This window comes from Epithele typhae (genome assembly GCF_022376455.1).
Source record: "Epithele typhae strain CBS 203.58 chromosome Unknown BXZ73scaffold_303, whole genome shotgun sequence".
In the NCBI taxonomy this organism is placed as follows: Eukaryota; Fungi; Basidiomycota; class Agaricomycetes; order Polyporales; family Epitheliaceae; genus Epithele; species Epithele typhae.
The window spans coordinates 1-13,119 of record NW_025954494.1 but is presented as its reverse complement, the minus strand read 5'-3'; the positions used below and the strand labels follow the sequence as shown (position 1 = coordinate 13,119).

The window sequence follows — 13,119 nt, the reverse complement described above, 5'->3', positions numbered from 1 at the left end:
ACACTCTTGAATGCGTTTGAAAGCTACATGATGCTCCTTTCGATATATATATAGTGCCTGGCCGTTTTGCCACCCCACCCAGCTGTGCAGCCCCCACCGTTTATGTGCGAGAACCAGCTATTGCACCCTATTCCCGCTGCAGGAACCTGCTGCTATCCACTGCTATTGATAGCTATCTTATAGGCAGCTCCTATTCACCCAATTCAGGGCTGCAGGGCAGGTAGGGTACCTGTATACCAGGTATTAATAGCTGGCCAGACCAGCCACGATATGAGGCTATTAATAGCTGGACAGTACCTGACGTGGGTTATTACAGCACTGGGGTTGCTTTTTCATTATAAATGGGGCTTATTACACCTCTGGGAAGGTACTGTCATTAAAATATCAGCTTATTACAAGGCTAGAAGACTTTTGTCATAAAGTACGTCACTTATAACAGCCTAGGTGTGGCCCTGTTATTACAAACAAGGCTTATTACAGCTCTAGCAGGTTGCTGTGATTAAGAATGAGGCTTATTACAGCTTGAGAGGCTTTTGTTATAAAGTACGTCACTTATACAAGCTCTAGAAGGGTGCTGTCATTAAGAACAAGGCTTATAACAGCCCAGAGGGGTCTCTGTCATTACAGATTTCGCTTATAACAACCCAGAGGGGTCCCTGTCATTAGAGAATTCACTTATTACAGACCAGAGAGGCTCCTGTCATTACAGAATTTGCTTATAACAGCCTGAAAGATCACTGTAATAACTCTGCATCATCTGCCTGTTATTACAACACAGGCATGCTTGTGATTGTTAGAACCCAACCAGGCTTTTCTACAATGAAAACGTGGTGGGTATCAGCATAATGAAGTGCCCACGTTCCTGGGGGATTGTATTACATTAGTGGTAACCACAGGTGCTGTGCTATCGCCCCTCTCCTCCGATGCCTATCTACGCTTCCCGCCCGACTACACTATGGGAATAGGACCCCGGGCCGGGTCAACGCTGGAGCAAGACGCCGGTAAGTTGCCGGAATAAACGCCGAACCCTCGGGCCGTAACTGAACGCCGCGACGGATCACGGACCAGGAGTCAAGCGGTGCCCTGCGGACATTGCCGAAGACACCGAGGCCCGTCCAAATAGTGAGCAGTGTCGTCCTGGCGAGATGTCGTCTAGCCATAGTAGTGTCGTCCGTGCTAGATGTCGTCGACCCATGTGAGGAAGGGGGATGCTCAGAAATTAAAGAGCTTGGAACACCGAAACGCCAGGAAGTACCACTCAAGCGGGCCTTGCGAACGAGGCCAAAGGCGATCGAGGTGAGGAACGACCAGAGACGCTACGCATCGCGAGACGCAACGCACCTTGTGAGCACGCGTGCGATATCACAAACGCGAGAAGCTAATTGAAAGTTCAGCGCCCCGCTCCACGCTCCACGCTCCCGCGCTTGCCACATCCTCGCCCTCCATCCACTGTCGTCTGTTGGCGGCCTCTCGCTCTCGAACGCATCCAGAAAGCACGACGATCGACATCGTGGTCCGTTGCCGAGTGCTCGGTGAGTGTCTCGCTACGTCGTGCGACACTCTACGGGCGTCTCACCATTCGTCTGTCTTCGCCGCCTCTCCTCTGCCCTCCTCTCCTCTCCTCGCCGCTCCCTCTCTCACCTCTTCTTTCTGCCCCAACGAAAGCACTCCTCTATACAACCAGATTACTACCGCGTTGGTGACGCCGGTGGTGACGCCCTGCCGCCCGCGCACGTCTCCCGCGCGTGCTAGCCCAGGTGAGTGTCGTCACTCGTCTTCGCGCTGGATCTTCTCCCCGACCTTCCCCCGTGCCCTTCATCTTCCACGCCGCCGCGACCACCTACCGTCCTCCACGCGTGTCGACGCTCTGCCACACGCGCACGTGTGACGCCCGCGATAGCCCAGGTGAGCTTTTCCTCGTTCCTCTTCGCGTTGGGTCCTCAACAGACCATCCCCCTCCCCCTTTGCGACCGCCGGACCCGCCGCAAATCTCACTCTCGGTCTTGTTCCGCGAACGTACCCCCGGTCGTGACAACCTCTCGCGCGCGCGCCTCACCCGCGTGGCAGTCTAAGGTGAGTAGCTCGTCACTCTTCTTCGCGCTGGGTCCTGAAAAGACCGTCCATGCTCCACTCACGCCACCACGACCGTCGCCGCACCACCCTCACTCGTGGTGCCTTCACCCCACGTGTCACCCTCCACCCGCGCTCGCGCCCCAGACCGTCAACATCCACTCTCCCAGCGCACCTCACCCACTCATCGCTGTCGCTGACTCGCTCACCATGCCGCCTATGAGCATCGAGCACCGCAACGTGAGTATTCTTATCGTTCCACTTACATACGTTTTCTGACGATTCCGACCATCGCACGCAGACCTTGCATCAGATTATGCGGGGTCCGTACATGGCTATGGAGGTCGCACTAGTATGTGAGGTACGTATTCCGGCTTCATTGCCACGACGATGCGCTAACATGTGCGCTTCAGGCCATCCAGAACGGCCTTGGAGGTCGCATCAAGGTGAAGAAGAACAACGGCGGGAGCCTTACGTTCCCCCATGGCCACTGTAGGTTCTTACATCGGACGACCGTGAGTTGGGGCTGGCACCCGGTAAGTCGCATTCTATTACGCGCGTGAGGGCAAGCTGACGGAGCGTTGCAGAAACATGGCAGGGTGGCGGGGGGAAAGGAAAGTCGGGCAAGAAACAGCCGGGTAATGGGAAGAAGTTCCGATCGGACGTAGTGGCCGTGTGAGTGCTTCTCCTCTTGTATCTACGCGCCTGTTACTTACCGTACCGCATAGGTTGGGTCGCAAACTCATCGAGGCGCTTGGCCTGGACAACGTCCAAGGCGGGTTCAACCTCCAGAAGTGGAACCGAATCTGCGCTCGCAACTGGGTGCGCCCTTTGTAGAGGGCCGTAGAGGGCGTAGTAATGTTTTGTTTCGTAGAATGCTTCATACTATTCGTGCTCTTGCAAGTACGCGCGGGCGGGCCGTGAGATGAGACGCGTCTCCGAGAAAAGCGGGATGTGATCGACCCACACGTCATCCAGGCACTGCGGGGGTGGCTGTGCTCGAGGAACACCTCCGCGCATGGTCCCTGGCCGGCGCGCGCCCTTCCGCCTCACTCGGCCGTCCCAGCCTGCGTGGCGAGCGTGAGGTGCGTACTCACCGTGTCCGGCCTCGTGATCACACCCATGACCGGTCGACGCGCACACCAGGAATCGACGCCAGAGCTCTCTCTCAGCTCCTGCGTCCTCGCAGCGTCGCGTTGCTCCATTCTCTACGACTCACGTCCACTCGTCGTCCCTCGACCACCCGACCACGCTAGTGGCTACGCGCCTTCGCCTGGCTCCCGTCCATGTCGTCCTCGCGCACGTTTTCCGCGCACGTTGTCCGTCCCGCCTCGCACACGCCCATCGCGATCCGCCCGCGTTCACCTAGGATCGATACGGCAGCCCTACACGACGCATCGGTCTAGACGCACCGCGCGTTCCCCTTCGCCCTCGGTGTCGCCTTCGCCCTCGGTGTCGCCTTCGCCCTCAGTGTCGCACTCACACTCGTCATCCTCCTCAGTCTCATCCATTCTGACCTCCTCGCGCACCTCGCGTTCCCGCGATCCAACTCTCTTCGCGTTCGCTTTCCCCTCAACGCGTCATATCCCGGATTCCCCATTTCTACGCTTACACCAGCCCTCTATGTCCATTGTCGCCTTCACCGCCGTGGACTCGGCCCTGGGGTTGACGACTGTCGTCTTGCCCCACCGGTATACGCTGTGTTTACCCATATGAACCATTTATGCATAATCATGCCGCATGCATAATCACGCCGCATGCATAATCGGGCTGTATGCATAAACCGGCCGTATGCATAAACCGGCCGTATGCATGAACGCGTTGTATGCATAAACGGATCGTATGCATAAACGCGCTGTATGCATAAACGTGTTGTATGCATAAACGAATCGTATGCATAAACGGGGCGTATGCATAAACCGGATGTATGTATAAACACAATCTTAGACATAGGTAAGCATCCCGAGGAGAGGGCGAGTATGCAAGCAGTGTTGAGAAGTATGACTGGACTGTGATGAACGACGAGTTCAACAAAAGCCTTGTGTTTATGTCAGTATTGAAGAGAGTATATATTCTATAAGCAACGCACAAAGAACATGGAACATTGGCGTAGTGGTCTGTTGTGTCGCATGTGTACAATGTCAACAGGCTGCGGGTTCGATTCATGTGGCTGTCCTTTTGTTTACGGATATTGACGCTCTTACCGCTGTATGCATACTTCAATGTTTATGCATATATCTGTGTATGCATAAGGTACTGTATGCATAAACCCGGGGCGCTCTCACAGGGATTTATGCATAACCTGTACTGAGGCGGCTCGTGCTGCTTGAGCTTCGCCTTGTCGCTGATGTCCGTCACTTGCAATTGCTTGAAGAATGCGAGTTCCTCCACGAAGTTGAGGTTTTAAAACTGCTCCGAGCCCTCGAGCGACGCTCAAAGGAGAGCGACCTTGGCGACTTCGTCTTTTCCAGAGCCTGACACTGTGGGCGAGACGCATGAGGTTGAAAGAAAGAATGGGAGGACGGGGAGAGTTCTGGACAAGCGCGCTCGCGGGGCGCGAGCTAAATACCCGGGCACGGGCACGGGCCATCGCGAAGCGGGAGAGCGGGAGAGCGTCGACGACCCAACGGAACCGAATCAAGATAGCGCGCGCAAATCCAACTTTCGCGCGCATGATGGCATTGCCACGCATCGTGCTACACAGCCTCCGACGTATCACTTCTGCTCTGCGCATGGTACGATATTCATGAAACATGCCTCCGCGCACTGTATTTGCCTGCTTCACAGCGGGTGTGCGAGGCCGAGCTGCGTTACAAACGCCGTCGCCTCCCTCCGGAACGTGTCCTTGACGAGCGCGAGAGGCGGCACGCCGGCGCCCTCCTGCAAGGCGATAACGAGCGGCGCGGCGGTGGTGTACACCGGCCAGTCGAGCGCGCCGTCGCCGCTCGGGTCGAGGGTGTTGACGAAGCGGACGAAGAAGTCGGCCAAGTCTCCGCCCCCGAAGATATTGGAGAGCTCCGTCGTGTGTGTCTGTTCGGGTGCACGCGGCAGCGGCGCGCCCAAAGTGGTTATACGGGGAATTAGCACGGATGCATGGAAGACCAAAGGGGCGCGCACCGCGCCGAACCCGGGGATCCTGCTACGCTTGTTGATTACATCAACGCAGGTGAGCGACGAGGTGGTGTTAAAGCAGGAAGCACTCACGAAACGAGCGCGCGACCTGCTTGCTAGCGCGCTGCTCGAGCAGGAAGCGTGCAGGCGCACGGAAGATGAAGTCGCCCTGGAACGCAGCGAGGCGTTTGTACCCGGGTGTGAACGCGTTCGCGTCGCCTGTGCCGAACGGAGAGCCTGCGGCGCGATCGGCGGGGTAGAGCTCGAGCAGGCGCTGTATGTCGGCGTCGGAGGCGGCCGGGAAGTAGTTTGACTTCAGGACTGCTGCGAGTTGAGTCGCCGTACCACTGCGCCATGTAATGAGTCGAGTACGGATGTATGGACGAGTTGTGCAACTGACGTGATGTTGAGAGGTGCGAGGGAGAACAGTGTCCCCTCGTCTTCGCAAGAGCCTACAATCCAGTGAGAACGACATCACAATGAGAGTCGGACAATGCGCACCAACGACGAAGGGAGTGTTTGCAATGCTCCCATCCAGGACGAGCTTTTGGGGATCATCTTTCAAGAACACGCCATCTGTATGCGGCATCCACGGTGTGTTCAATGCCTGTGGGAAACTGTCGGTCCCACAAAGAAATGTACAACCGACCACTGTGCACACCTAGAATGACAGGAACGTCGGCGTCTTATCCATCGCAGCGTAGATCGCCTCTGCGGACACTCTACGGAGACACGCCAAACTATCTTTCGCTCCTGCGCATCCCGTTTCGCTGACGATGAGGTTAAAACTGGGCTGCGGATTTTCAAAGTCGTCTGTGGGAAGGACGGAACCGGACTCCTTCCATCCCGCAGAAGAGACCTTCGGTATCGCCGCCGTTGGTGACCATCTGGAACAGAACGGCTTGGCTTCCGGCACTTTCGCCAAAGCTATGATGCGTAAGTGACATCACAATATAAAGCCGCGAGAACGCACATCGTGACTTTGGATGGGTCGCCCCGAAGGCCGCGATGTGCTTCTGAACCCAGCACAACGCCTCTCGTTCTGATGGCGGAGATAAATCAATTGACCCTTCCACGAGACGAAATGAAGAGTACGTACGGTCTTGCAGACCGAGATTACCCAATTCAGCTTGTTGAATATCGCTCCCACCGAGGAAACCGAAGGCTGTTGGTACGTTCAACTCTGACCGAATGCATCTAAGACTGAGACATACCACTGAGCCTTGACATACAGATCAGTCAAAGAGGAGTGAGCGAAATACAGCAGTAGCCATACCTGTAGTTCATCGAAACGAAGATGACGGGCTGGCCGAGCTCGATGGATCGATTCACGATGGTTTCACCAGGTTGTCTACAAATGCGGCGTTAGCATCGCTCTCGAGGATGACAGGATGCGTACACGGCGTTGGAGCCGATCACATATCCTCCTGTTCCCCGAAGATGAGTTTCTCCTCCGTTCGAGATAAAGGGCACCGCCGTAGATCCACTGCAGGGTCAAATAAGCAATCGAGGCGGCGCTCGGCATAAAAATGACACACTCACTACAGCCACAGGGAAGTTGTCTCCAGGCTTTGCACCTGCAGGGACGACAACGTTGGTGTTGAGACCTGAACAAGCACTGTGAGCACTACATGAATGACTGCGGCAGGTTTGGGTACGCGCAATCTTCGCTCTGAGGAACGTCCGGAGGTGCCGCCGTGGGCGCTATGAACGCTTCGACCTCGGGAGGGAAGTTGGAGGGCACATTGGGCGTGATAATGGTTTGTTGGATGCACTGGTTGCCGAAGCTGGTTGCGTTGATCACTCCGCTGAAGTACGAAATCGCCTGGGGAAGCTGCAGCCGTAGAGCGCCGACTCTGATCAGACCTTGGAGTCAGCATATATGCGCCCAAAGGTGTGGATAATGCGACGCACGGAGGTTTGGCAAATGGGATGCCTAGAAAACGGACATTGAGACCGGCGTTGAAGCCGATGAAAGTCGCATCGTCGAGCTTCACGGTGGGAGGTGCACTTGTAACGCACGAGAACAGGAAGAAGAGGCTCACTACAATCCGCGACATGTCGGTGCCGGTCGGGGACGCTGGTCCAGAGGGCCCGGTGTATGCGCTTTATACTATCCCCGGCGGCCCGCTCATCTTCCAGCGACTCGCACACTCGTCCACGTCGGGAAGGCATGGGGCTGCTGTACGCCGGTGCTAGAGACACAGTGAAATGACGAAAGAAGAACGTAGGAAAGGATGCTTACGACAGCATCCGCCCACTTGTGACTCAATCCCACCGTTTTTGACGCCGTCGTACCCACCGCCTCCACTTTTGTTGGCAATGTCACAGAAAGAACTTAGGAGATGAAATACCAGCGGACGAATAACATGGGTCTTCTCAGCATCTCATGATCATGCGGCTCGGCAGTGGTATTTTTGAAGAGGAGTGGAAAACAACCGGGCAGATGACTGGGGACGTTGACATCGACTGACTAACTCTGTTCTTTTCCTTGAGCGCAGGTTGCAGACGTTTGACTCTGAACATATCTGAGGAGTAGTCCAATCAGAGAAGGGGAGGGGAAGAAGACGTTGAAGCGCCGTCATCACCTTGTCGGTGGACCCACGGCCCGAGAACGGACCGGTCGCAGCAACTGGTCGGATTGGTCAGTCTTGCGACGACCGTCGTCACCGGTCGGGCGGTGTTCATGCACCTCTTTCCTTCACTCTACCATCTACAGAGCTTGAACGGGCCTTCTTCGCTTGGAAGCGCTCTCGATAAGTTAACCTGGTACGTGGTGGACGTTTGAACTTGACGCCCTAGCCTACGGTTTTCACCCGAAGTCTATTGTTTTCAGTAGGTGGCTAGCCTCAACCTGCACACGCGCTCTCGAACCGCCTTCGAGCTGCACAGCTCACCTTTTGTATGCGAATAGGTCTGCGGCTGCGTCTTTTGTGTCCGGTTGCTCCAGTGTGGTCGAGGGTGCCACAGGCCTGCGCCGCATGCACTCACGCTCCGAGCCCCACTGGTGAGAACCAGCGTACTACATGAGTTGAGTTCATCCAGTCAAGCTCTAGATTTGAGCATTTAGCATGTATATGAATGTGGCTCGACTGCTCTGGAGAATCAAGGACACCCTCTTTTCCTGTTCTCCCCCGTGGTTTTTCGTGCTGCCAGTCAAGTACTAACAAAAAGGTAAGAGCTGTCTTCGTCCCTGTCCTCCATGCCGCGGGTGACAAAGTAGTCGCCTCTGTTTGTAGTTTTCAGCATGCCTTCCGACGCCGGTTATTCACGCACGCCGAACAAAAACAACCCCTTCGTCGTCGGCGATGTCAAATTCGAGCCCGTCTCTCCACCGGCCACTGCCCCGACCGCACCCGCCCTCGTCGGAAACGGAGGTGTTACGCGCGCAGCTCACGCGTATGCGCGAGATGCTTGCCGCAGGGGTCCCCGTCGACGTCGTGCTCGCCTCCTTCCCTGCGTCCTCGACCTCTCCCAGCGGCCGCGCCCGCGCCTCCCTGCCCATCCAGCCTCGCTCTCCTCCCGCCGAGAAACCCCTCCCGCAGACACCCTTCAAGAGCGCCTTGACGCACGGGGCGAGGACCCCCCTGCCTCGGGCCACGTCATCCTTCGACGAGTACCCCTTCGTCTCGAACGACCCCTTCGCCTCCATCGATGGCACGCAGGACTCGGGCAAGAAGCTCCTCAAGGACAAGCCGCGCTCCCTCCGACCGCGCCGCAAGAGCTTCTTCAGCCTCCGTCGCCCCTCCGCGGACGTCAACGGCGAGGCTACCCCGCCCGTGCCGCCTTCGCCCTCGGGACCGACTGCAAAGGCAAACCTCAGCTGGAGCAGCGAGGAAACGCTTCCGCTGGCGGGGAGCGCCGGCGGCGGAGTGCAAGTCGTGGGCGTGTCGGCGAGCGCGGGGATGAAGGGGAAAGGGAAATCGCGGCGGTTCGTGGAGGACGATATCCCGTGGCACGACATCGCGGGACCGTTTTGTTGATAGTTGGTGAGGCGAGCGGGGTGCAAGTTCGGTGCGGCGCGGGGCTCTGTGTCTCTCTTTCTCGCTCTGTGTTCTACGCACATACCGAGGCTGGGCCTTGTCGTATGTTATAACCGTTGCTTTTGCTCTCAGAAAGCGAGGACGTACGCAAGAATGTTCCTGAGCGTTGAACCGCCGATTGGGACGACGTTAAGCAAAGTCGACGATACTTTCCGAGAAACCGGCAGCGGCAATCCACCCTCCTCATGAGGGGATGGCGAAGACTATTGGTGGGAGTTCTGCAGGCCTCTCCCTGCCACTACTCCTCCCCAAGACCGCCGCCGCCGCCGCCGCCGATTATCGTCGCAAGATTCAAGAAACCGACTCTTACAGTTGCGATCCCCGGTCTAGACCTAGAAAACCCCACTCTGAACAGCAGCGACAGGCATCCACTCCGGCTCCGCCATGAGAAGGGGTTCCACATCTGCGTACTCGAACCCTGTGTCATCAAGTTGCCCCGAGACCACTGCAGCAGACGACCACCCGAGACGGTCCACTTGCTCCGCCACCTCTCCCAGCGCAGCCATCCCCCGTACACGGTGCCCATGTGGACGTTCTTTTCCACCACGGTGCCAGCCGCGCTCATCCGGAGCATCCGGTCGGCCACACGGACTCGGCGCTGTCCGTTACCGAAAAATCGGCCGGGGCGGCCGGGCCGCCACCACATGATGAAGCGAGTGCGCTCAGGGGCAGACACTTCCTTTGACACCCACCAGCGGACTTTGGTCAGCTTTTCAGCCTCGCCATGCCTCAACAAACGGAAGAGAAGCGAGAGAGCCGATCTCGAGTCGTCCTGCGACTCCGTACGGCGCACTGCCCTCCCCCCGAACCCTTGCACTACCCATCACCGCGCACTTCTCCCGCCGTCTTGTCTTTGATGTCCTTCTACCCCAAATCCGCCAGGACACCTTGGACTTCATCGATTCCCCTGTCGACCAAGCTGGTGAGTTTATCTACGTCGCTTCTGTGGACCGCAACGCCGTACTAATAACTCGCTTGTGTTTAGCTACATCCGCGACGGGGAAATACGTTCCCCTGCCGCCCTTAGCTCTGGTCCCTCCAGTCCCTCAGGGTGCCTCTACCCCCGAAGCACTCGCTAAAGCCGAGACCAAGGACACCGCCAAGCGCGACCATGAGCTGCTCAGGAAGGAGCTCGCCACGGAGCGTAAGGAGCGCAAGGAGGAGTACGAGGAGCTCAAGAAGGACGTCGCGGAGCTCAAGAAGGACGTCGCGGAGATTAAGAATAACGTCGCGGGGATCAAGAAGGACGTCGAGAGGCTCAATAACAAGGTCGAGGAGTTCGCCGGGCTCCTGAAGGAGTTCAAGGAGGAGTTCGCTGGGGTGAACGATCGCCTTGACAGGCTCCTGTTTATCCTGCAGAACGAAGCTGGCGGCGTCCGCTTGGAGCGACTGTAAGTGCCTATCCTCCTTCGTTTTCCAATCGCTCGATTATTCCCTTCTCTCACGATCGTGCGCGCCTTCCGCAGTGTTACCCGCCACAGCCCCCTCGAAGTCTCATCGGCCGCACCGTTGACATCTGGAAGGACCTGAAGGACACCTTGAAGCGCCGAAAGGCTAGAGCGTAGTACGCGTATTAAGTTAGAAACACCCATATATGCGCTTTTATATCAAGGTCAGAATCGCAATCTCTCCGGCCGTTGTTCCCACTGTGGTAACATCGGTCTCGACAACAGTCAGCCACAATGCATTTCAGTCGAGACCGCGACAACGCATCCCGCGAGAGTATAAAGGGGGGATCTCCCCGGTGTCATGCGCTCCTCTTCCCACCGTGTTCACTATGCCCGGACCCCACTTCTCCGCCCCCCGCGTCGCCACTCCGAACCGCTTCGCCGCACTCGTCAAACAGAGGACGAGGGCGAAGACACTTCTTTCCCGGAGCACCAACAGCTGCTACACCCTGGCGCCATCTTGGCGAGGCGCCGTGTCCCGGAGCTGGAGAGGTTGATCGATCTGCGTAGGAAGGTGCGTCCGATTATCCTCTCAAGCGCTCCTGGTTGCGAGCGTCGGAACAGGGCTGGGACAACGATCAGCTCGATGGTTATTTCGAGGGGAAGCGCTCGGCTAAGGCGGTGGACGAAGACACCTCCTACATCTGGTTCAAGAAGATGAGGTCTGTCATGAAGGAAGTCGACCACGCCAGCGGTCAGCTCATTCCCTCCTGGGGACACTTCACCTTCCTCGACATCGGGTGAGTGTATGCTCTCCAACTCATCTCACCTCGTCCCTACAGCACATGCTCATGCATCCCACCAGCTGCGCCCCCGGCGGGTTCAGTTCGTACATCCTCCGCAAGAACCGCAACGCGCTCGGGACCGGAATCACCCTCCCCGTCTCCCAGGGCGGGCCCCCGATGCAGCTCGAGGAGCAGTTCCACCAGCGCTACCGCCTCATCGAGCAGGACGTCCTCGAGCTCGACCTCTCCCTCGGGCGCACACCCCTCCCTGCCCCGCTCGACCCTGTCCCAGTCTTCCTCCACAACCACTTCAACCTCGTCCTCATCGACGGGCACACCCCCCACTCCTACCAGCCTCGTACCCGCGGCCCCACCCCCTCCCCTTCCTCGCCCCAGTCCTCTCCCGCAGTAGACCCCCGCGCAGAAGACCCTCCGCGCGCGTCCCACGACGCCCTCCTCCTCTCCTCCCTCCTCCTCGCGCTCGACTCGCTCCGCCACGGCGGGACGCTCGTGCTCAAGCTCTCGCACGCCGAGCGCCCGCCCGCCCCCAGCTCCTCTTCCTCCTCGACCGCCTCGCGGACCAGCTCGTCGTGCACAAGCCGCGCGCGCTGCACACGACCCGCGCGTGCTTCTACGCGGTCGCGCGCGGGGTGCGCCTCAACCGCGCGCGCGACGGGTGGATACGCGCGCTGCGCGGGGTGTGGCACTATGTCCGCTTCGACGGCGCGGACCGCGGGAGCAGGGCGATGGGGGAGGGCGAGCTGGACTGCATCGTGGGGGCGGGCGAGTGCTCGGGCGGTGGATCGACCGGTGGGTGACGCTCGCGCGACCGATGTGGAGCGAGCAGGCGGACGCGCTCGCCGGTTCTTCGCGGCGAAGGGGATAGTGCTCTAGCCAGACGCTGGCAACTGCCGTGTTACTCGTATCGTACAACCACATCTTTATCATCCTCCTCTTCATTCGTTCCAGTCGCACGACGTGGTGTAGTTGGTACCTCCTGCGCTCAGCTATCCTCGTCAAGCGCGTCGCGCTCCTGCAAAAACTGCCGCGAGCGCTCCTTCGCCTCCTCGCTCACGTTCGGGTCTGCACCATGCGCGCAAGGTCAGCCACCGTCGTCAACGCGCAGCACGAAGAGGCATTCCAACTCACTCTTCAACGTAGCCTTGTGCCCGGCGTTGACGCGCGTGTTATCCTTGTCGTCCTCGTAGCCCTCGCGCGTCACCGAGAGCTCGGGATCGTGTTCGAGCTCCTCGATCATCTGGCGCGAGTGCTCCTTGGCCTCCTCGGACACGTTCGGGTTGTTGATCGCGGCCTGCAACGGGCCAGAGTCACGCCGAATTGAAACGGACAGGCATACCTTGTGACCACCAGTTGACGGGTTGGGAGAGACATGGTGGATGGTTACGTTGAGAGTCGCGTTAGAGTGGGAGGTCACGCCGTCCCGCTTATGTGTCGCTTTCGCAGGGCTATGACGCAACGGCGTAGGCGGGACATGACGATGGCCCGAGGCGACGATCGCGCGGGATGCGCACGATGAGCGAAGAAACACGTAGGAATCGGTATGGAGCCTATATGATACATTCCGTGTGTACATTAATTGTACATCCATCATGAAGACACGACGAGCAGTATGGCATGACGATCAGTATGGCATGACGTTATTGCAACCTACACCTTCATGTCTGATCCTGCGTCGGCATCGTGGACGTCGTTGCCGAGCGC

The 13,119-nt window shown here is 58.1% G+C and overlaps 4 protein-coding genes across 4 annotated transcripts; 2 read left to right on the top strand and 2 right to left on the bottom strand.

The window, feature by feature from the left end:
• Positions 1-4,851: 4,851 nt before the first annotated feature.
• BXZ73DRAFT_94246 (carotenoid ester lipase precursor) lies at positions 4,852-7,241 on the bottom strand (the record flags this gene model as incomplete). The annotated part of the gene is made up of 14 exons (XM_048026719.1): positions 4,852-5,100; positions 5,188-5,206; positions 5,271-5,528; positions 5,582-5,633; positions 5,683-5,798; positions 5,853-6,040; positions 6,066-6,108; positions 6,163-6,223; positions 6,281-6,378; positions 6,458-6,532; positions 6,581-6,608; positions 6,720-6,799; positions 6,840-7,037; positions 7,096-7,241. 14 exons carry the CDS (start codon positions 7,239-7,241, stop codon positions 4,852-4,854), a joined length of 1,611 nt encoding a protein of 536 aa, XP_047870686.1.
• A 1,187-nt stretch (positions 7,242-8,428) lies between these two features.
• BXZ73DRAFT_109964 (uncharacterized protein) lies at positions 8,429-10,619 on the top strand (the record flags this gene model as incomplete). The annotated part of the gene is made up of 5 exons (XM_048017321.1): positions 8,429-8,558; positions 8,605-9,112; positions 9,478-9,772; positions 10,107-10,146; positions 10,210-10,619. 5 exons carry the CDS (start codon positions 8,429-8,431, stop codon positions 10,617-10,619), a joined length of 1,383 nt encoding a protein of 460 aa, XP_047870685.1.
• A 382-nt stretch (positions 10,620-11,001) lies between these two features.
• Positions 11,002-12,215, top strand: BXZ73DRAFT_109963 (uncharacterized protein; the record flags this gene model as incomplete). The annotated part of the gene is made up of 4 exons (XM_048017320.1): positions 11,002-11,061; positions 11,183-11,412; positions 11,478-11,907; positions 11,949-12,215. 4 exons carry the CDS (start codon positions 11,002-11,004, stop codon positions 12,213-12,215), a joined length of 987 nt encoding a protein of 328 aa, XP_047870684.1.
• Positions 12,216-12,400: 185 nt separating this feature from the next.
• Positions 12,401-12,789, bottom strand: BXZ73DRAFT_109962 (uncharacterized protein; the record flags this gene model as incomplete). The annotated part of the gene is made up of 3 exons (XM_048017319.1): positions 12,401-12,480; positions 12,547-12,709; positions 12,766-12,789. The coding sequence occupies 3 exons, from the start codon at positions 12,787-12,789 to the stop codon at positions 12,401-12,403; spliced, it is 267 nt and encodes an 88-aa protein (XP_047870683.1).
• Between the last annotated feature and the right edge of the window lie 330 nt (positions 12,790-13,119).